The sequence below is a fragment of the Lepidochelys olivacea genome, assembly GCF_965140295.1.
Source record: "Lepidochelys olivacea isolate rLepOli2 genome assembly, chromosome: 14".
Lineage (NCBI taxonomy): Eukaryota > Metazoa > Chordata > Testudines > Cheloniidae > Lepidochelys > Lepidochelys olivacea.
This window is the reverse complement of record NC_140424.1, coordinates 28,974,323-28,997,633: the sequence shown is the minus strand read 5'-3', so window position 1 is coordinate 28,997,633 and position 23,311 is coordinate 28,974,323. Positions and strand designations below refer to the sequence as shown.

General features: G+C 48.1%; 1 protein-coding gene across 2 annotated transcripts; it reads left to right on the top strand.

Annotated features, from left to right (window-relative positions):
* The first annotated feature begins 7,246 nt into the window (after positions 1-7,246).
* LOC311531258 (uncharacterized protein) lies at positions 7,247-15,897 on the top strand. 2 transcript variants are annotated; one of them, XM_084648532.1, is made up of 3 exons: positions 7,247-7,687; positions 8,960-9,076; positions 10,980-15,897. In XM_084648532.1, the coding sequence occupies exon 3, from the start codon at positions 11,464-11,466 to the stop codon at positions 12,058-12,060; it is 597 nt and encodes a 198-aa protein (XP_084504658.1). In that variant the 5' UTR covers positions 7,247-7,687; positions 8,960-9,076; positions 10,980-11,463; the 3' UTR covers positions 12,061-15,897. The 2 variants fall into 2 exon arrangements, with proteins under 2 accessions (XP_084504658.1, XP_084504657.1); XM_084648531.1 differs by having other exon boundaries at positions 10,977-15,897.
* The last annotated feature ends 7,414 nt before the right edge of the window (positions 15,898-23,311 follow it).

Sequence of the window (23,311 nt, the reverse complement as noted above, 5' to 3'; positions counted from 1 at the left end):
CCCTCATTCTTCTCTTCTGCAGGCTAAACAATCCCAGCTCCCTCAGCCTCTCCTCATAACTCATGTGTTCCAGTCCCCTAATAATTTTTGTTGCCCTTCGCTGGACTCTCTCCAATTTATCCACATCCTTCTTGTAGTGTGGGGCCCAAAACTGGACACAGTACTCCAGATGAGGCCTCACCAATGTCGAATAGAGGGGAACGATCACGTCCCTCGATCTGTTCGCTATGCCCCTACTTATACATCCCAAAATGCCATTGGCCTTCTTGGCAACAAGGGCACACTGCGGACTCATATCCAGCTTCTCGTCCACTGTCACCCCTAGGTCCTTTTCCACAGAACTGCTGCCTAGCCATTCGGTCCCTAGTCTGTAGCGGTGCATTGGATTCTTCCATCCTAAGTGCAGGACCCTGCACTTATCCTTATTGAACCTCATCAGATTTCTTTTGGCCCAATCCTCCAATTTGTCTAGGTCCTTCTGTATCCTATCCTATCCCTCCCCTCCAGCATATCTATCACTCCTCCCAGTTTAGTATCCTCCGCAAATTTGCTGAGAGTGCAATCCACACCATTCTCCAGATCATTTATGAAGATATTGAACAAAACTGGCCCCAGGACTGACCCTTGGGGCACTCCACTTGATACCGGCTGCCAACTAGACATGGAGCCATTGATCACTACCCGTTGAGCCTGACAATCTAGCCAGCTTTCTACCCACCTTATAGTGCATTCATCCAGCCCATACTTCCGTAACTTGCTGACAAGAATACTGTAGGAGACCGTGTCAAAAGCTTTGCTAAAGTCAGGATACAATACATCCACTGCTTTCCCTTCATCCACAGAAGCAGTAATCTCATCATAAAAGGCAATTAGATTAGTCAGGCATGACCTTCCCTTGGTGAATCCATGCTGGCTGTTCCTGATCACTTTCCTCTCATGCAAGTGCTTCAGGATTGATTCTTTGAGGACCTGCTCCATGATTTTTCCAGGGACTGAGGTGAGGCTGACTGGCCTGTAGTTCCCTGGATCCTCCTTCTTCCCTTTTGTAAAGATTGGCACTACATTAGCCTTTTTCCAGTCATCTGGGACTTCCCCCGTTCGCCCACGAGTTTTCAAAGATAATGGCCAATGGCTCTGCAATCACAGATGCAAATTCCTTCAGCACTCTCGGATGCAACTCGTCCGGCCACATGGACTTGTGCACGTCCAGCTTTTCTAAATAGTCCCTAACCACCTCTATCTCCACAGAGGGCTGGCCATCTCTTCCCCATTTTGTGATGCCCAGCGCAGCAGTCTGGGAGCTGACCTTGTTAGTGAATACAGAGGCAAAAAAAGCATTGAGTACATTAGCTTTTTCCACATCCTCTGTCACTAGGTTGCCTCCCTCATTCAGTAAGGGGCCCACAGTTTCCTTGGCTTTCTTCTTGTTGCCAACATACCTGAAGAAACCCTTCTTGTTACTCTTGACATCTCTGGCTAGCTGCAGCTCCAGGTGCGATTTGGCCCTCCTGATATCATTCCTACATGCCCGAGCAATATTTTTATACTCTTCCCTGGTCATATGTCCAACCTTCCACTTCTTGTAAGCTTCTTTTTTATGTTTAAGATCCGCTAGGATTTCACCATTAAGCCAAGCTGGTCGCCTGCCATATTTACTATTCTTTCGACTCATTGGGATGGTTTGTCCCTGTAACCTCAACAGGGATTCCTTGAAATACAGCCAGCTCTCCTGGACTCCTTTCCCCTTCAAGTTAGTCCGCCAGGGGATCCTGGCCATCCATTCCCTGAGGGAGTCGAAGTCTGCTTTCCTGAAGTCCAGGGTCCGTATCCTGCTGCTTACCTTTCTTCCCTGTGTCAGGATCCTGAACTCAACCAACTCATGGTCACTGCCTCCCAGATTCCCATCCACTTTTGCTTCCCCCACTAATTCTACCCGGTTTGTGAGCAGCAGGTCAAGAAAAGCGCCCCCCCTAGTTGGCTCCTCTAGCACTTGCACCAGGAAATTGTCCCCTACGCTTTCCAAAAACTTCCTGGATTGTCTATGCACCGCTGTATTGCTCTCCCAGCAGATATCAGGAAAATTAAAGTCACCCATGAGAATCAGGGCATGCGATCTAGTAGCTTCTGTGAGCTGCCGGAAGAAAGCCTCATCTACCTCATCCCCCTGGTCCGGTGGTCTATAGCAGACTCCCACCACTACATCACTCTTGTTGCACACACTTCTAAACTTAATCCAGAGACACTCAGGTTTTTCTACAGTTTCGTACCGGAGCTCTGAGCAGTCATACTGCTCCCTTACATACAGGGCTACTCCCCCACCTTTTCTGCCCTGCCTGTCCTTCCTGAACAGTTTATAACCATCCATGACAGTACTCCAGTCATGTGAGTTATCCCACCAAGTCTCTGTTATTCCAATCACGTCATAGTTCCTTGACATCACCAGGACCTCCAGTTCTCCCTGCTTGTTACCAAGGCTTTGTGCATTTGTATATAAGCACTTGAGAGAACCTGTTGATCGCCCCTCATTCCCAGTATGAGGCAGGAGCCCTCCCCTCACAGACATTCCTGCCTGTGCTTCCTCCCGGTATCCCGCTTTCCCACTTACCTCAGGGCTTTGGTCTCCTTCCCCCGGTGAACCTAGTTTAAAGCCCTCCTCACTAGGTTAGCCAGCCTGCTGGCAAAGATGCTCTTCCCTCTCTTCGTAAGATGGAGCCCGTCTCTGCCCAGCACTCCTCCTTCATGGAACACCATCCCATGGTCAAAGAATCCAAAGCCTTCTCTCCGACACCACCTGCGTAGCCATTCGTTGACTTCCACGATTCGACGGTCCCTACCCAGGCCTTTTCCTTCCATGGGGAGGAAGGACAAGAACACCACTTGCGCCTCCAACTCCTTTATCCTTCTTCCCAGAGCCACGTAGTCCACAGTGATCCGCTCAAGGTCATTCTTGGCAGTATCATCGGTGCCCACGTGGAGAAGCAGGAAGGGGTAGCGATCCGAGGGCTTGATGAGTCTCTGCAGTCTCTCCGTCACATCGCGAATCTTAGCCCCCGGCAAGCAGCAGACTTCTCGGTTTTCCCGGTCAGGGCGGCAGATAGATGACTCAGTCCCCCGGAGGAGAGAGTCCCCGACCACCACCACCCGCCTTCTCCTCTTGGGAGTGGTGGTCGTGGAACCCCCAACCTCAGGACATCGCATCTCATGCCTTCCAACCAGCGGAGTCTCCTTCTGCTTTCTCACCCCAGACATATCATCTGGTCTACTCTCCGCAACGGTACCTGTGGAGAGAACATGAAAGCGGTTAGTTACCTGTGTCTGCGTTACTGGAACCCGGACATTCCGCTTACCTCTTCTGGAGGTCACATGTTGCCAAGCTTCTTCACTGGCTTCTTGGCTCCTCTGTGCAACCTGCTCTATATCTTTAGAGCTTTGTGCCCCTAGAAGCCTATCCTGAGTTTTGTCCAGAAAATCCTCCGTTTCTCGTATGCAACACAGGGTCATTATCTGTTGCTCCAGACCTTCAATCTTCTCTTCCAATATGGAGACCAGCTTGCACCTTGTCTGTACGAAGTCGTTTCTGTCCTGTGGAAGAAAGACAAACATGGCACATCCAGTGCAGGTCACAACAGCTGAACCCCCCCCCCCCCTTCCATATCACCTTCCTACTATGAGCTTCCTCAGAGCAGTTTGCAAGACGTAAGCCTCACTGGGCTCACTCCAGGTGAACTCCCACGCAAACTCCTGCTGTGTGCTGCTCTGCTGGTTCGCCGCCGCTCAGCTGGTTCGCGAAGCTCTGGCTATTTTTAAACAGCCAGGCTTCCCTGACGCAGACAGACACCCTAATGCCCGCCCCCTGCAGGCTAGCAGCCAATCAGACACTCACTCAGGCTCTCACACTGCCCTCCCAGCAAACACACGCTCGGATACTTCCTCAGCAAGCAAACACACACACACTCGGATACTTACCAGTTCCAGGCAAACTCCTGCTGTGTGCTGCTCTGCTGTCCCCCGCTGCTCAGCTGGTTCCCCACCGCTTGTTAAGGGTGGTTTAATTATGCTGGTGGGAGACCTTAAAGACCTTAAAGTGGCATCACTATAGCCCTCAGGTATGAAAAGCTGTGGAGTCTGAAGCTTCTGTGCAGGGTTCCTTGTGGGTTTCCTGGATTTCAGGAGAATCAGTCTCTCTAATCCCCAGAACCCACGAGTCCCCTCCACATCCCTCCCACCGGACAGGAGACTAACTTGCAAGTGTAGCCATGCCCTTAGAGCACATTAAAGCAGCCCCAGGCGCCCTGACTAATGACACATCCACACTGGCAAGGCACGTAGAGTGCCTGGACTCCGTGGCTTGAGTGCTCATGGTAATCCACCTCGACAAGCTTACCGCTCCCCGGCTGGAGCGCCAGTGTGGATGCCCTGTTCTATTAATGCGCTCTGATCAGCCTCCAGAAGTGTCCCACAACACCTGTTCTAGCCACTCTGGTCATCACTTTGAACTCTACTGCCCTGCCCTCAGGTGACCAACCGTCAGACCCGCCCTTTAAATTCTCTGGGAGTTTTGAAAATCCCCTTCCTGTTTGCTCAACAAGGCACAGAGTGCTCTCAGGGACTCTTTCCAGGTGACCATGCCTCCACACCCCAGGTGATCCCCAATATGGAGCAATGGCAAGGTGCTGGACCTCATCAGTGTTTGGGGGAAGGAAGCTGTCCAGTCCCAGCTGCACTCCAGCCATAGGAATTGCACTATCTTCGGGCAGATATCAAGGGACATGATGGAAAAGGGACATAACCAGGACGCACTGCAGTGCAGGGTTAAAGTGAAGGACCTGTGGAATGCCTATCACAAGGCACAGGAGGCAAACCGCCGCTCTGGTGCTGCCCCTGTGACCTGCTGTTTCTACAAAGAGCTGGACGCAATACTTGGGGGCGACCCCACCTCCACTCTGAAGACCATCATGGACACTTCAGAGCCCAGCGAGGGTGCTGAGGAGGAGGGAGACAGCCCTGCATCCCTAGATGTAGGCAGCCAGGAGCTGTTCTCAAGCCAGGAGGAAGGTAGCCAGTCGCAGCGGCTGGTGCTTGGGGAAGAACAAAAACACCCGAAGAGGTGCCCAGTAAGCAGCTTTTATTTTGGGAAGGAAGTTGTTCAGTGCGGGCTCTTGGGGTGAGGAGGGTTAGGGCTGCATGCATGCCTAGATGCGGAACAGGGTGTTGATGTGCTCTCTCACATCACAGTAATTGGTCTCAGTGATCTCTTCAAAGGTCTCACGCAGAAGCTGGGCAATCCGCTTGGGCAGGTTCCTTGGCAGACCTACTGTGCTCCTTGTCCCAGTAAGGCTAACATGTCCATGCCACTGTGCCGTGAGGGGGACCATTGCTGCACACAGGCAAGCTGCATATGGGCCAAGTCGGAAGCCGCATTGTGGTAGAAGACCCTCCCTTGCTTCCCAGGTCACCCTCAGCAGTAAGATGTCTTTCAGGATGAACTCCTGTGGAAAATGTGGGGACAGCGTTCAGTATAGTGGCGCTCTGCAGCTGTTGGCTCTCCCCAAGGCACAGAACCGAGGACAGTACGGCCATGAAACAATCAGTCCCCCTTGCCCCTGTGCTTACTCACCATTTTGGAGCTCCTGTGGGTTATGTGCGATCACTTTAGGATGGGCAATTTCTGCTATTGTGTAGACTGTGCTTGTCTACTTTAAGTACGGCCGAATCATTGCTCTGTCTGGTGTGACCAATGCTGCTTCTGTTAAGTGTTGCATTTTGGCTTTACAGATGCAGCCTTGAGCTTTCAGCCATCCTTGTTATCACTGGCTGAAAGACTCTAAAGAATCAGGAAGCGGCCATGTAGAAGCAAAGAGGACGTGCTGCATGAAGTAATGCAGTAGTCCCTTAATGAAAATCAAAAAGTGCATGATGGCAGGAGAGTGAAAGGAGGGTCTGCCAGCAGAATGTGGATTGCTGGCACGAAAGCACAGAGCGGCTGCTAAACATTATGGAGAGCCAAGCGGACTCGATACAGGAGCTCATAGCAATGCAGGCAGAGCACTTCCGTGCCCACACCCCGTGCCCACACCCCCTGCCCCCACCCCCTGCCCCCACCCTGCAGCCCTTGTCCCAAAACTCTTTCCCTTGTGCCCCTATGTCACCTCCAACCCACTTTCTCCCACATCCAGGTTCTTATCACTACCAGCCACTTCCAGCAGCCGTAGCTTCACCACCCAGCCCTGCAAATTACCTACTGCACTCAACTCCCATCACCATGCATTTTAGCCAGCCAGAAGTGCAGCACTCATTGCACACCACTCGAAACAGGAAGGCTGAGTATGATAACAGGACACATGCAAATCTGTGAGTGTACCGTTCCCCATCCGACCCCCTTGCCCTTTCTGTTTCCCAAGCAGTTGTTTTTCTTTTCAATAAATGAATTTTCTTTTAAATAAATGGCTTTTTTGGCTTTGAAACCATTCTTTACTATGGAAAGCAACAGGCGCTGCAAGTCAGTGTAGCAAACACAGATTCCTACTAACATTAGAACCACTGCACTTCACTCCCATGTAGGGCACCAAACATTACTAGTGGCTTTGAGCCTCAAATTGCTCCCTCAAGGCATCCTTAATCCTTACAGCCCCATGCTGGGCCCCTCTAATAGCCCTGCTTTCTGGCTGTTCAAATTCAGTCTCCAGGTGTTGAACCTCTAAGGTCCATGCCTGAGTGAATCGTTCACCCTTCCCTTCACAAATGTTATGGAGGGCACAGCACACGGATATAACCGTGGGGATGTTGTCATTAGCCAGGTCCAGCTTCCCATACAGACAGCACCAGCGGCCCTTTAAATGGCCAAAAGCACACTCCACAGTCATTCTGCGCTGACTCAACCTGCTGTTGAACCACTCCTTGCTGCTGTCAAGGCTCCCTGTGTAGGGTTTCAAGAGCCATGGTATTAAAGGGTAAGCGTGGTCTCCAAGGATCACAATGAGCATTTCCACTTCCCCTACAGTGATCTTCTGGTCTGGGAGGAAAGTCCCAGCTTGCAGCTTCCTGAACAGGCCTGTGTTCCAAATGATGCGTGCATCATGCACCTTTCTGGACCAGCATTAATGTCAGTAAAATGCCCAGTGATCCACAAGCGCCTGGAGTACCATAGAGAAATACCCCTTCCAATTAACATCCTCGGAGGCTAGGTGGGTTGGTGCCAGAATTGGAATATGCATCCCATCTATTGCCCCTCCTCAGTTAGGGAACCCATTTGTGAAAGCCAGCCACAATGGCATGCATGTAACCCAGAGTCCCGGGTCTTCTGAGCAGGATGCAATTAGTGGCCCTGCAAACTTGCATCAACACGATTCCAGTGGTCGACTTTCCCACTCCAAACTGGTTAGTGACCGATCGGTAGCTGTCTGGAGTTGCCAGCTTCCAGACTGCAATAGCCACCTGCTTCTCCACCGGCAGGGCAGCTCTCAGTCTCGTGTTCTTGTGCTGCAGGGTGGGGGGCGAGCTCAGCACACAGTCCCATGAAAGTGACTTTTCTCATCTGAAAGTTCTGCAGCCACTGCTCGTCATCCCAGACTTGCGTGACAATGTGATTCCCACTGCTCAGTGCTTGTTTCCCGAGCCCAGAAGCAGCGTTCCACTGTGATGAACATGTCCGTGAATGCCACAAGCAATCTCATGTCGTATGCATTATGTGAGTCAACATCATCGTCGGACTCCTCACTGTCAGTTGGTAGCTTAAGGAGTAACTCGACTGCCATTCATGATGTGCTGGCGAGACACATCAGCATATTCCTCAGCAGTTCAGGATCCATTCCCGCAGACCGAAAGGGAAGACAGTACAAAAAACGTTGAAAGAGGGTGCCAAATGTGGACAGAAGCACAGGGATTGCTGAGATGCAAAGCGATGCATCATGGGGCGTTGGGACAGGACCCAGAATGCCCCACCCAAGCCACAGTACCAGAATGGGAAGAGGTGCTCTGTGGGATAGCTGCCCATAATGCACCACTCCCAATACCTCTGTGAGTGCCGCAAACGTGGCCACGTCAGTGCGCTTGCAGCTGACAGTATGAACACACTGTAGCACTTTCCCTACTGCGCTTTCTGAGGGCTGGTTTAACTCACAGCGCTCTACATCTGCAAACGCAGCCATGCCCTAAGGGATGTTACGATAGCATAGAGCGTCTCCACCGGATGTGCTGAGGTTGTAGTGGTACAGCTGCAGCACTGTACGTATAGACATGGCCTAAGGGCTGGTCCACATTAGAAAATTAGATCAACCCAGCTACACTGCTCAGGGGTGTGAAAAATTCACACTTCTGAGTGACGTAGTTAAGCCAGCCTAAATCCCCGTGTAGACAGGGCTACTGTAGTGATTAAGTGTAAACATTTAATACAATGAGGGGAGGGGTTCTCCCTTCACTATAGTAAATCCAACTCCCCAAGAGGCAGCAGCTAGGTCTGTGGACGATTTCTTCTGTCAACCTAGTGCTGTCTGCTTGGGGACTTAGGTCAGGATAACTGCATTGCTCGGGGGGGGGGGGGCGGGAATTGTGCATTTTTCACACCTGTGAGTGAAGTAGCTGGGTCAACCTAAGTAACATATTCCTGTTCTGGCCTGTGTTGTGGAGGCCTATGGGTGGGTGGGGGCACATGTGTGAGGGGGTGCAGAGGTTGTAATCTGTCGTGGAAACTTAGTTGCAAACCACAAACCTAGAGAGTGTAGCAACCTGCTCAGTTCCCCCAGGGAATAAATTAGGACTGTTCCCTAGGCAGTGGTTGAATCCTTGCTCCAGACCAGTGTGTCATGGGATCTTGTATGATTTATAGCCCAGTCCCTGTAAGGTGGGGCTGGGGAGAGGAAGAAGCCTCTCTCGGGGACTACTCATACCCTGGGTCTGGAAGTACACTGACCTTAATGAACAAGATCAACCCTTGTTCCTGTTCCTCCCTACCCCCCTGCAGCAGGATTTCCAATTTCCAAACTGGATGTGATCTCCCAGCTGGAACTAGGGGAGGAGACTTGGGTCCCTGATCTCCAGGGCTACAAGAAAAGGGAGATCCCGAGAGATACCGACACAGGTGAGGATTCTGCTAAAATGACATAGTTTTTGTATCCTCATGGCAGACATCACTCTGGGGGTTTCACCGGTTGTGTGTGACCCTGTAGCCCCTACCCTCATCTCTAGTTGGATGGGATGAGGAGGTAGAATTGGTCCCTGGCTCACTCTCTTCTGGGAAAGGGTGTGAGGTAGAAAGAGGTAATTTTAATTGGTGGATGCTAATGCACTTAATTTTAAAAATTATTAAAAATATGTAGAGTTGATAAACAAGCAATGTCAGGTCAGCTTTTACTAATTGCTTGTCTTCTGCCAACTCGGGTGTGGCTCCCACTACTTTTAATCATAGGGGTTCTTTGACATTGTATTAAGAGTTGGGTGAAATCTTGTTATGGGTTGAGTTAAAACTCTATTGAGATTGTAGGGATGAAGTTACCCTTCAGTCAACAGAACTGTAAGCATAAGCCCTACCTAAGACAAAAGGTGCATGTGAACCCAACCAGGAGCGTCTGGCTAAGTATTGTTTTGGGTAGGGGAGTGTGTGTGTAGGAACAAAAATCACACAAGAACAGGCTGAAGTCAGGTCAACACCTAAAACTTAGGTCACCTTAGCTATATTGCTCAGGGATGACAAAAATTTCATGCATTGTGTGATGTAATTATGTTGACCATACATTTTCTCCATATTTAAAGAATGAAGACAGTAGTGTGTTTACAAAAGAAATCAATTTCAATCAGGATATTTCTAGAATTCTTTGTGTGGGTTTAACTGAAGTTTTTCTTTGTAAACATGATGGCTATAAAAGACTTTGTTTAGAACTGTGATAGCACATCTTAAGCATTACTTATTTTTGAGGTTTTCTGAATAAAAACATCCTCCTATTCTTTTTCACATCCAGGACTCTTTCTCAGCCATACATATCTGATAAAATCTCTTTTCTGGTGATAAAGATCATATCTATACCACATTGGCATCTTGTACAAGAGGGAAGTGTTCTGTTTCTTCATGAAACACTCTTATGGGTTTGGCTGCTTTTTGACCAAATGGTTTCTAGATTTACAACCTACCATTTGCAGGATATTGTAATTACAGACTCTTAACAAATATTCTCTACAAAGCAGGAATCACAATAACTAACACACATACATCTTTCAGAGCATGGTAGAAAATAGTGTATAGAACAGGGGTGGGCAAACTTTTTGGCCCGAGGGTCACATCGGGGTGTGAAACTGTATGGAGGGCTGGGTAGGGAAGGCTGTGCCTCCCCAAAGAGCCTGGCCCCACCCTCTATCTGACCCCTCCCACTTCCCACCCCCACTGACTGCCCCCCTCAGAAACCCCCACCCATCATAGAATCATAGAATATCAGGGCTGGAAGGGACCTCAGGAGGTCATCTAGTTCAACCCCCTGCTCAAAGCAGGACCAATCCCCAATTTTTGCCCCAGATCCCTAAATGGCCCCCTCAGGGATTGAACTCACAAGCCGGGGTTTAGCAGGCCAATGCTCAAACCACTGAGCTATCCCTCCCCCCTGCTCCTTGTCCCCTGACCGCACCCCCGCTCCCATCCCCAGAACCTCTGCCCTATCCAACCGCCCCCTGTTCCCTGTCCCGACCATCCCCCCTGCCGAACCTCCGCCTCATCCAACCACTCCCTGTCCCCTGACTGCCCCCTGGAACCCTCTCTCCCTTATCCAAGCCCCCAGCCCCGGTACCCTTACCATGCTGCTCAGAGCAGCATGTCTGGCAGCCAGCTGCACCACCCGTGTGGTGGTGTGGCTGTGCGGGAGAGGAGACAGCAGGGGAGTGGCTGGGTTTGAGGGATTCATCTCCTAATATTTCAGTCTCCCCATCAGCTATTTCGGTTGGTTCCCTCCCCTCAATATGCTGAGTGACTCCTGTCTGGTTTCACTCTGTCCCAGCAGGTGACTGGACAGTGAGTGAAAAGGAGGAGGAGACCCCTCAGCAGAAATGTCCTGAGCCAGTGAAACCACACAGGGTGGTCCCAGGAAGAGGTGAAGTGAACTTTTCTCAGAGTCCTAAGCAGCGAGAAGCCCATGCGAGTCTGCAGGCCAGAGAAGATACAGTGTAAATCCTCTCAAAGGAGCAGAGGATCCTCTCGAAGGAACAAGAAAATCAAAGAAGCTGTTCAACAGAGAATCCCCACTGGAGAGGGACCCTACATGTGCGGAGACTGTGGAAGAAGCTTCCCTTGGAAATCCATTCTTCTTACTCATCAGAGAATCCGTACAGGAGAAAAACCCTACAAGTGCCCTGACTGTGAGAAATGCTTCAGCCAGCGCGGAAACCTCATTGCACATCCACACAGAAGAGAAATTCTATACATGCAGTGACTGCGGGGAAAGCTTCAGTCTCAGCTCAGACCTCACAAAACATCAGAGAAACCACATGGGAGAGAGACCCTATAAGTATCCCAAGTGTGATAAAAGCTTCAAATGTAGCTCATCGGTTATCAGACACAAGAGAATCCACACAGAGGAGAAGCCCTATAAATGCCCCAACTGCGGGAAAAACTTCAGCCGGAGCTGGTACCTTATTACCCATCAGAGAAGCCACACAGGAGTGAAGCCGCACGCATGCTCCCTGTGTGGGAAAAGCTTCCACCAGAACTCGCACCTTATTTCACACCAGAGAACTCACATGGGGGAGAGCGCCTATAAATGCCACCAGTGTGAGAAAAGCTTCCATCAGAAGTGGAAACTTATTAAACATCAGAGAACCCACATGGGCAAAAAGCCCCACAAATGTCCCGAGTGTGGGAAAAGCTTTGGTCAGTGCTCACACCTGGATTCAAACCAGAGAACCCACACGGGTGAAAAACCCTGTGAATATCCCAAGTGCAGGAAAAGCTTTGGTTGGCACTCCAATCTTATTGCACATCAGAGAGTCCACACAGGAGAGAGATCATATAAATGCCTGACCTGTGGAAAAAGCTTCCAATACAGCTCAGACCTCAGCAAACATCAGAGAAAACACATGGGATAGAAACCCTAAAAATGCAATGAGGGCACATCTCAGAGCAGACTTTAATACATATCAGAGAATCTACACCGGACACAAACCCTAGAGGGCTCCTGGCTAGGGATGGGATGGATAACACCTTTGCCGATTCCCATGAATCTGAGTGTCAGGCCAGGCTGGAGTGGCCAGGTAACAAGGACGTGTAACGGTTATTAAAGCAGAGAATAAAATCACATTCCTGGAAGGGAGTCCAATAGAGCAAGAGACTGAGACGTTGTGATGGGATTTGATTCTCACTTCTCAAGGAAGCTTTGAGTGCCCCCTCTTCAGCTCCTACATTTAAGTTTGGTACTAGAAACCTAGAACAATCTTTACTTTGTAACTTCTGGTTTATTCTTCCCAGTGTGTTATTTAATGGAATTGATACATACAGGAGTAATGTTGGACTCAGGTTCAAAACATCCTATCTTGGGCTCTGAGCACTGAGTCAAGGCGATGGTTTAATTGTGATTTTTCTTGCTTTGAACAAGGAGGAATGAGGTAGATCCCAGTTCCTCAAATGCTCAGAGTCCTTTATCTGGAGAGGACAAGTGTGTGAAAATTTATCTTTGTGGGGTGAAATGGGCCTCCAGGAAAGTCTCTTTAAGGGTTTATTTTATACTGTACAATCTAGCAGCTGAAATTACACTTGGATTCTGCTTTTTATTCCCCTGTAGTTACTATGAATTCACAGATATAGAAGGTTTAGGTAGATGACTGAGTTACTGATATCTGCCAGTCAAGTTACATACATACACTGTCATGGGTCTGCAGTTCTCCTTTTCAATACATGTATACACTACAGAGCCCCCATAATGAGTAGGTGAACTGCATGTCCCGTTTACTTGTTCCTATTCCATAACAACAGCCATGCTAGGTCAGACCAAAGGGGCTGACCACAAGGCTGAGTAATCATCCCTTGTACATTTAGAATCTAGGTCCATTAAATGCACTGTCGTTCCATTGTAATTATCTCGCTGTTTCTTTCTTCTTTTTTTATACAGGAACTTAAAACACACAAAAATATCAGAGTTCACTTCAGAGTCAGGACAGTGAAAAAACATAGAAGCTAATTCTCTGTACTCCAAAAATATCTCATCAACTGAGTTTGGAGTGGGAGTGTTAATATTAAAAGATTCCATTGTAAAGTTAATTGGCTGTTTGTATGAACTAGTGGTAAGGACAGGTGAAATGAAGAACGCAGTGAAATTGAAACCACAGGTTTACATTTGAATTTGAATTTTAGGCTGATAGACTCATTGAAGTTAGGCCATGTCTGCATGGGAAAGAGTTTTCTGGTGTATGTTTTTCTGCTCTAACTGTATCAGTATAACTATCATGAAAGAGTGTATTCACTTCTCTTTGTATATGCCACTTTTAGCTGCTTCCGTTCTGAATTGTTGCTCTTCACTTTAGCCAAAATAACTGTGCAGTATCCTGAGCAGATACCCCAGGACACAATGTTTCACCACTGGGCTCTCTGCATTGTGGGATTTTTTTCATGGTGCATTGTGGGATGCCTACCACAACCAACTGGGACTTGGGGTCAAACTAACAAACTCCCAGGATTCCTCTTCTGGCATCCCATCATTCATCCATTTTTTTTTGTCCCTCACCAGTGACATTTTCAAACTGCAGTAAGGCAGCGTGAGGAAGCTACTGTTGAGGCCATGGTCCTGACAGTTCCTAATATGAACAGGCTGTTCTGTGTGTACGGGCAGTCATGCAGCTGGACAGCTTCAGATGGGTGGGAGACAGCCAAGGCAATATGGCTAGCAGAGAAGAAAGAAATAGAGCAGTTACTTTTACATGACAGTTTCCTGAGGGGACCACTGAGGGGACTAGTCTGCCAACTAGCACTGGCTGATGGGACGGGATAGCACTGCAGAACAGGGAGGAACAGCCATGGTGGCAGAACCTCAGGATGAAATTCAGCATAGACAAAGGTAAGATGCTGCACTGGGGGAAGAAAAAACAAATACTGAATGGGGAATAACTGGCTTGGCAGCAGCACTGCTGAGAAGGATCTGGGAATTGTGGATCACATCCCCAGCATGAGTCAACAGTGCAACTCTATTGCAAAAAAAGGAAGTCAATTTTAGGTTGCATTAGCAGAGGCTGTTAGGATATAGATATTCAGGCCTGTCTGTAAAGGCCTATCCTCTAAGAATTTAGGTGTATTCTTATCACTTAGCTAGTTATAGAGGTATAAAAGAAAGAAACAAAATCACTGTCTGCCGGTGTAAGGGCCTTCTCTTACTGTGACAGTCTGAGGCCCTGTTCTTAGGCTAAGGCCTTTGGCTAAGCAGCAGAAGCAGCCATAAGCTGGGAAGCGAATGGTCACATCCTCACATTCCAAACTAGTCACATTGAAATAAGGCAATCTGGGGCTGTTAGAAAGGTGATCCGATCTATCACCTCTAGAGAAAGGGAAAAGCTAGAGGATGTAAAAGGAAGTTTAGTTTGATAGTTTTCTGTTCGGTAAGAACTCACATCAATAGACACAGCTGGGAAACCCTTATGTCTTTATAGATGTAGTTGTGAAATCCTCACTTCTGTATTGTTTTGTCATTATAGTTCCCACTTTGCTATTGTTTGTCTGTATAATCTCTGTCTGGTTCTGTGATTGTTTGTCTTCTGTATAATTAATTTTGCTGGGTGTAAACTAAGGTGGTGGGATATAATTGGTTACATAATCATATTACAATATGTTAGGAATGGTTAGTTAAATTTCAGGAAAATGATTAGTTAAGGTATAGCTAAGCAGAACTCAGGTTTTACTATATAGTCTGCAGTCAATCAGGAAGTAAGGGGGAGGGGAAATTGGAATCATGTTTTGCTAAGCGGGGGAATGGGAACAGGGACACAGGTGTAAGGCTCTGTGGTGTCAGAGCTGGGAAGGGGGACACTAAGGAAGGAAACTGGAATCATGCTTGCTGGAAGTTCACCCCAATAAACAATGAATTGTTTGCACCTTTGGACTTCGGGTATTGTTGCTCTCTGTTCATGCGAGAAGGACCAGGGAAGTAAGTGGGTGAAGGAATAAGCCCTTTAACAGAGGCATAGCATGTAAGTCACAGGAGCCAATAGTACCGCTCTACTCGGCGCTGGTTAGGCCTCACCTGCAGTACTGTGTCCAATTTTGGTTATCAATGTATAAAAAGGATGTATAGAAACTAAAAAGGATTCAGAGGCATGCAACAACAATGATCAAAGGGATAGAATGCAAGTCATATGAGCAAAGGCTGAAGGAACTGAGTATTTTTAGTTTAGTTAGGAAAAGAGGAGATTAAGGGGGGACATGACAGCAGTCTTCAGATATTTGAAAGGGTGCCATAAAAAAAATGGAGAAAAGTTGTTCTCTCTTGCCACAGAGGGCAGGACAAAAGCAATGGGTTCAAACTACAGCATAGCTGTCATAAATATAAAGGGAAGGGTAAACACCTTTTAAAATCCCTCCTGGCTAGAGGAAAAGCCCTTTCACCTGTAAAGGGTTAAGAAGCTAGGATAACCTCGCTGGCATCTGACCAAAATGACCAATGAGGAGACAAGATAATTTCAAAAGCTACAGGGAGGGAGAAAAAAACTCTCTCTCTGTCTGTGTGTGTGATGCTTTTGCCAGGGACAAAACAGGAATGGAGTCTTACAACTTAGTAAGTAATCTAGCTAGATATGCATTAGATTCTGTTTTCTTTAAATGGTTGAGAAAATAAGCTGTGCTGAATGGAATGTAGATTCCTGTTTTTGTGTCTTTTTGTAACAAGGTTTTGCCTCGAGGGATTCTCTGTGTTTTGAATCTGATTACCCTGTAAGGTATTTACCATCCTGATTTTACAGAGGTGATTCTTTTTACTTTTTCTTCTATTAAAATTCTTCTTTTAAGAACCTGATTGCTTTTTTCATTGTTCTTGAGATCCAAGGGTTTGGGTCTGTGTTCACCTATGCAAAGTGGTGAGGATTTTTATCAAGCCTTCCCCAGGAAAGGGGGTGTAGGGTTTGGGGAGGATTTTGGGGGGAAAGACGTTTCCAAGCGGGCTCTTTCCTGGTTATATATCTGTTAGACATTTGGTGGTGGCAGCGATAAAGTACAAGGGCAAAAGGTAAAACAGTTTGTACCTTGGGGAAGTTTTAACCTAAGCTGGTAAAAATAAGCTTAGGGGGTTTTCATGCAGGTCCCCACATCTGTACCTCAGAGTTCAAAGTGGGGAAAAAACCTTGACAATAGCACATTTAGATTAAATGTCAGGAAAAACTTCCTAGCTGTAGGAACAGTAGGACAATGGTACAGACTGGCTAGCGAGGTCATGGAAATTCCTTCACTGGAGGTTTTCAAAGGAGGCTGGATAGCCATCTGTTCTGGACGCTTTATCTCACATCTTGGCAGAGGGTTAGACTAGATGACCTTTGCAGTCCCTTTTAACCCTATGATTTTAACACAAGCACTCCAGGTGAATACACGCAGCGCTGACACAAGCAGCCAAGTATACACATGCCCAAGCAATGTATAGACTTTGGAAGCTGCATGCCAATGTAACTTGTGTTGACCAAAGTTTGTAGGGTAAATGTGGCTGTATATGATAGACTCAAGAAACAATCTATTTAGCTTAACAAAGAGAAGGTTAAGGGTAACTTAATTACAGTCTATAAGTGCCTACATGGGGAATAAATATTTGATAAGGGGCTCTTCAGTCTTGCAGAGACAGTTATAACACAACCACAGAATCCATAGTATTGGAAAGGACCTCAAGAGGTCTTCTAGTTCAGTCCCCTGCACTCATGGCAGGACTAAGTATTGTCCCTGACAGGTGTTTGTCGAACATGCTCTTAAAAATCTCCAATGATGGAAATTCCACAATCTCCCTAGGCAATTTATTCCAGTGCTTCACCACCCTGAGAGTTAGGAAGTTTTTCCTAATGTTCAACCTAAACCTCCCTTGCTGCAATTTAAGCCTATTGCCTCTTGTCCTATCCTTAGAGGTTAAGGAGAACAATTTTTCTCCCTCCTCCTTGTAACAACTTTTTCTAATCAAGTGGCCAGAAATTAAAACTAGTCATTCAGACTGGAAATAAGGCATACACTTTAATAGTGAGAGTTATTAACCATTGGAACAGTTTACCTAGAGCCATGGTGGATTCTCCATCACTGGCAATTTTAAAATCAAGATTGGATGTTTTCTGCTAATCTGCTCTAGGAATTATTTTGGGGAAGCTCTGTGGCCTGTGTTAACAGGATCAGACTAGATCAGGGGTTCCCAAACTTGGTTCGCGGCTTGTTCAGGGTAAGCGATACACTTTTTGTTTACCTGAGCGGCCACAGGTACGGCCGCTCGCAGCTCCCAGTGGCCGTGGTTTGCCATTCCTGGCCAATGGGAGCTGTGGGAAGCAGTGTGGGCCGGGCCACCGCTTCCTGCAGCTCCCATTGGCTGGGAACAAAGTGTCTTGCAGCCCGCCAGGGGCTTACCCTGAACAAGCCATGAACCAAGTTTGGGAACCCCTGGACTAGATGATCACAACAGACCCTTCTGGCCGTGGAGGGAATCGATGAATGAGGAGACTCCAGGAGCCCGCCTGGGGGAGGGTAATTTTAGAAAGACTGGGGACTGTTCTTGCTGGGACAACAAAATAACTCCAGGGCTGACAGTGCTTGGAGCCCTAGAGGGAAACAGGAGCCACAGTTCTCTGGGCCTCTCACTTTGATTTATTAACTCTGGCTGGTCCAGGGCCGGCTCTAGGTTTTTTGCCGCTCCCCCAAGCAAAAAAATTTTTGCTGTCCTCCCCCCTTTGTTTTTGGCTTTTACAAATGTTTGCACTTTGCAAATATTTTTTGACTGTTTAAAATTTTAAAAAAATGAAAACAGAGAATTTGTAGTTAGTGAAATAAAACAATTTCCTATTAGTATACTCATTTAATTTTAAGCATTGAGAAATGTTTGAGAAATACTTGTCTTGGTCTAATCAACTGTGAATAATTTACATTCTGAGTCCAACTTTTCAGTATAAGTGAATCTGACTTCTCTCAAAGCTGTATATGTGTTTGTGTATCCCTTCTGCCCATCAGAGTTGGCAGCAACAAGGGCCGGCTTCAGTATTTAGGGGTTCTGTTTCAATAACACAATGCAAAACTGGCTCAAGCCCCCACCCAGTGACCTGGGACAATTACATACCACCCCCGTGGGTGCCTCTAAAAGGCAATACTTCTCTTCTCGCAAGCACGGAGTCTGAGTGTAACAAAAGCCTTTCAATAAAGGAGGGAAACAGTGCGGAATTATGTTGGGGAAACACCACAAACAGGATTCATAACACCAACCATGAGCAAAAGACCCACCCTCCCAAGTAAGTTTGACAGTGTCCTTTTCCCCTCAGGGTCTTAAGTCCAGCAACCCAGTAGTCCACCCCCCCCCACACACACACACAGTTTCTGTCCTTGGCAGCCCCCACAGAGTTCAGAAGTTCATCTGGAGAGTTTACCTCCCAGCCTGGGTGGAAGTGGAGGGGGGTATGGGGGGTATCTTACATGCTCCTCTGCTCAGGTCGAAGGCCAAGTGCCACACCTCTCCATGGAGTTCTACTGCAGTCTTCACCACCAGCCATACCTCTCCGCCAGCCACCCAGCTATCCACTCTGCTCTCCTGCTGTCCACTCATCTCCACCAGCCACCCAGCTATTTGCTCCTCTCTAGCCATCTTGCTGTCTGCTCACCAACTTATCTTCAGGCCCTCCCCCTTAACACAGCTCTAAGCAACTTCAAGCTCTCAGTGATTGTTAGCTGGTAGTAAGGGAGCCTCAGTACTGGTGCACCACTAGCCTAAAGTAGGTCTAATGCTTAGACCTAAATAGCAGTGATTTCAGCTCTTCAGCATTTAACAAGACTCCTAATGAAGCCAAAATTAGCTCTATCGGTACACTGAGACAAGAAGTCAAAGTAGCATTCAGCATACACTCTTTCAATTCCTTGAGTTTTGGAACCCGTGTCCCTTGCCTAGCGAGTGCTACTTGGTGGAGGGCGAGTCCCTCCGTCATAAAATGCCAAGTACAGTTCTACTGTCCTTGATTCACATAACCAGGATAACAACAATTTCTTACTCCAGTGCCCCAATAACAGAGAGACTGGGGATCCCACAGCAGCCAAAGTGACCATTTGAGCAAGCAGTCCATCATGCTAGGCAGGGTGGGTGTGCCCATGCAAACGAGATCAGCCCCTGAAGTCCTTTTCCACAGCTCACCACCAAATGTCAGGGTAGAGCTCATTCTGACTCTGCTTACATTTGAAAGACTAATTTTCCCCATCTACTAAATATATTCTCCTGTTTAGCACTTTCTTTACCAAAGTGACAGAATCTGCCAACCGGTTCTATTGCTGTTCCAGTGCCAGATTTCCATGCTACGCTGAGCCAGTCCTTCTGTAGGGAGTATTTCTTGCTAGTATGGTACAGCAAAAAAAGGTAAAGCAGACACAAAATCTGTGGAGGTTCCTTTGCTCTGGCAGAAGAGGGGGGAAAAACCTGGCAAATCTGGTTCACCACTGAGATCAGACTGATTGATTGCAGTAACAAAGCCAAGTAAAGTTTAACATGGATTTAAGGTTAACAGTATGGCCTTGTAAAAGACCATTTGAGTTTTTTGACTACAGTCTCTGGCTTTTGTCCTTTTGGGGCACAACCTGAAAGTTACTTATCATCTCTATTTATTTTTTGGAGTTCTGATCTCAGAGCATAACTTTTTGAAGAATATATTGGTACATCTGTAAAAGAATTTACAGCTAGAGTGGAGAAGGCAGCAGCAGGGGCTGTGCACAAGGCTGCTCAGCAGGGGGAATTATTGCTCCAGCTGTTTGGACAAAGACACAAAATCCTAAGAAGGGAAAGGGTGGAGGATTCGGCAGCCCAGGAGCGGCGGCTGCATTGTCAGGAGCCAGGCTCTTGCGGACTGAGCTGGCAGGCTCGGAGTGACTGGGATTCCTGCCCCCCTCCCTCCCACGGTAGGCTGAGGCTGGGCAGAGGAGTCAGGCACCTGCCCAGGGGCGGGCTTGGCTCAAATGCTGCAGCCCCAGCTCCACTGGAGAGGGGAACCGTCGGATCCGCTTCTTAGCTGGGCTCCCCGCTCTGGCGGCCAGGGGATACTCCCGGGAGGGGACCGGCCGCCCCCGGCACGTGCCTGGATGGAGCTGGTGCTGCTGCCCCGGTCTAGCTGCCATCTGCTCCTCCAGTGCACAGGCCTGTGCCCGTGTGCAGCCACCTGACAGGAGCAGCCCCTGGGCACGGGCTTGTGCCCAGGCCGTGCTGGTGCAGCTGCCCAGCGTTAGCCCATGGGCCGAGCCGCTGCCCGGAACTAACCAGCCTCCTGCGCTGCCCATGTGCTTCAGCCTGCACCCGGGCGACAACGACGACGATGCAGCTGCCTGGGACTAGCCACCTCCTCCCCTGGCGGATGCCTCCAGGGAGCGGGCGTAGTGTGCAGCCGAGCAGGGGGCTGCCAGGGCCGCCGGAGCCACAGATGGTGATCGCGGCAGGAACCGTGATGCTGGTTTATTACTTTGAGTACATGGACACCTTCACGGTCAACGTGCAGGGCTTCTCCTGCTAGGCGGACTCCTACCCAGGGCCGGTGCAGTGGAATAAAGTGCTCTGCGCAGAACTGTGCTACTCATGCTCTACTGAGCATGCTCAGTACATCTGCTGAAGCCACTGCCCCTCACACTGCCCTTATTATCCTTAAGATTCGGCGGACTGCTTTTGACAGGGGTTAAAAAGGGCAAAGGGGGCCAGTCGGAGTAGGGGGGTGGCCAGGGTCTGAGCAGGGGGCAGAAATTGACTGGTCGGGGGGGGGGTCAAGCAGTTTGAGGCAGGATTAGGAGAGGGGCTAAAGGGCAAAATCAGGGCTGGGGGGAAGGAGCAGGAGTTAAGCTTGGGGTGAGGCACTGGCAGAGGGTGTCAGAGGGCAAAACCCGGCACAGACAGGGGCAGAGGGTGTAACAGTTACTCCAGTGGGATTGAGACACCAGTTTGCAAAAATGGCGGGGGCAAGGGGGCTTTTTTTTATTTCCCCTCTCACAGACAGCACCTCTCAGCATGGGCTTCCCAGGGCTGGGTTCTTAAAGGCACAGGCATCCCAATGCCTAGTCAATGCAGCTCCTCTTTGTATGTCTACACTACAAAGTTCAAAGCACTGCAACGGGTGCCAGTCCTCCTGGTAATCCACCTCGATGAGGGGATTAGCTCCAAGCACTGGGAGCTGAGCCTGTCCACACTAGCGCTTTAAAGCGCTCAAACTTGCTGCCCTCGGTGGGGGGGGGGTGCTTTTTCACACCTCTGAGGCAGCAAGTTAGAGTGCTTTAATTTGCCAGTGTAGATAATCCCTGAGATTTAATTCAGTGAAACATTTTACATATACCCCTTCAGAAACAAAGAATCCCTTGTCACTGTATCTGATTGCATAGAGTCTCCTAGCAGTTTCCCAAGTTGTCTTATCTGCAGCTGGTATTCCCTGAATTCCCTGAATTTTTAAATTTAATTTTTTCTTCTCATTTTAGAACTGACTGAATTTGTGGCCTACCATTAAAACTTTGTTTTGAGTCACTCCACCAATGGGCATTGCATTTTAGCAACTGTTATTTTGCCTCTCAGTCGAGCTCTTAGTGTTTTTCTGCATGCCATTGTGTACAACTTGAATCTCAAATATTCAATAAAGACATATACTTTATACTATCTATATACTATACTATACTTTATACTATATTTATACGTATACATATACGTATACTATCTCCTATAATGTCTTTCTCCCTTGAAAAAAATCTATTGTAATTTTTGCATAAAATTAAAACTGCCATTGTGGGTCAGACCAATAGTCCGCCTAATCTAGTATCCTGTCTTGTGACAGTGGCCAATGCCAGGTGCTTCTAAGGGAATGATCAGACCAGGCAATGACTCAGTGAACCATCCCATTGTCCACTCCCAGCATCTAGCAGTCAAAGGACAGTTTAGGGACATGCAGAACATGGGCCTGCATCCCTGATAGTCTTGGCTAATAGCCAATGTACTTATCCTGAGGGACTGATCTAATTCTTTCATAGAATCATAGAATATCAGCGTTGGAAGGGACCTCAGGAGGTCATCTAGTCCAACTGCCTGCTCAAAAGCAGGACAAATCCTCAATTAAATCATCCCAGCCAGGGCTTTGTCAAGCCTGACCTTAAAAACTTCTAAGGAAGGAGATTCTACCACCTCCCTAGGTAACGCATTCCAGTGTTTCACCACCCTCCTAGTGAAAAAGTTTTTCCTAATATCCAACCTAAACCTCCCCCACTGCAACTTGAGACCATTATTCCTTGTCCTGTCCTCTTCTACCACTGAGAATAGTCTAGAACCATCCTCTCTGGAACCACCTCTCAGGTAGTTGAAAGCAGCTGTCAAATCCCCCCTCATTCTTCTCTTCTGCAGACTAAACAATCCCAGTTCCCTCAGCCTCTCCTCAGAAGTCATCTGTTCCAGACCCCTAATCATTTTTGTTGCCCTTCGCTGGACTCTTTCCAATTTATCCACATCCTTCTTGTAGTGTGAGGCCCAAAATTGGACACAGTACTCCAGATGAGGCCTCACCAATGTCGAATAGAGGGGGACGATCACGTCCCTCGATCTGCTTGCTATGCCCCTACTTATACATCCCAAAATGCCATTGGCCTTCTTGGCAACAAGGGCACACTGCTGACTCATATCCAGCTTCTCGTCCACTGTCACCCCTAGGTCCTTTTCCACAGAACTGCTACCTAGCCATTCGGTCCCTAGTCTGTAGCTGTGCATGGGATTCTTCCGTCCTAAGTGCAGGACCCTGCACTTATCCTTATTGAACCTCATCAGATTTCTTTTGGCCCAATCCCCCAATTTGTCTAGGTCCCTCTGTATCCTATCCCTGCCCTCCAGCGTATCTACCACTCCTCCCAGTTTAGTATCGTCCGCAAATTTGCTGAGAGTGCAATCCACACCATCCTCCAGATCATTTATGAAGATATTGAACAAAACCGGCCCCAGGACCGACCCCTGGGGCACTCCACTTGACACCGGCTGCCAACTAGACATGGAGCCATTGATCACTACCCGTTGAGCCCGACAATCTAGCCAACTTTCTACTCACCTTATAGTGCATTCATCCAGCCCATACTTCTTTAACTTGCTGACAAGAATACTGTGGGAGACCGTGCCAAAAGCTTTGCTAAAGTCAAGAAACAATACATCTACTG

What these genes read in the sequence shown, in the direction of transcription:
- LOC311531258 (XM_084648532.1), top strand. Translation starts at nt 11,464, where the DNA reads ATGGGAGAGAGACCCTATAAGTATCCCAAGTGTGATAAAAGCTTCAAA.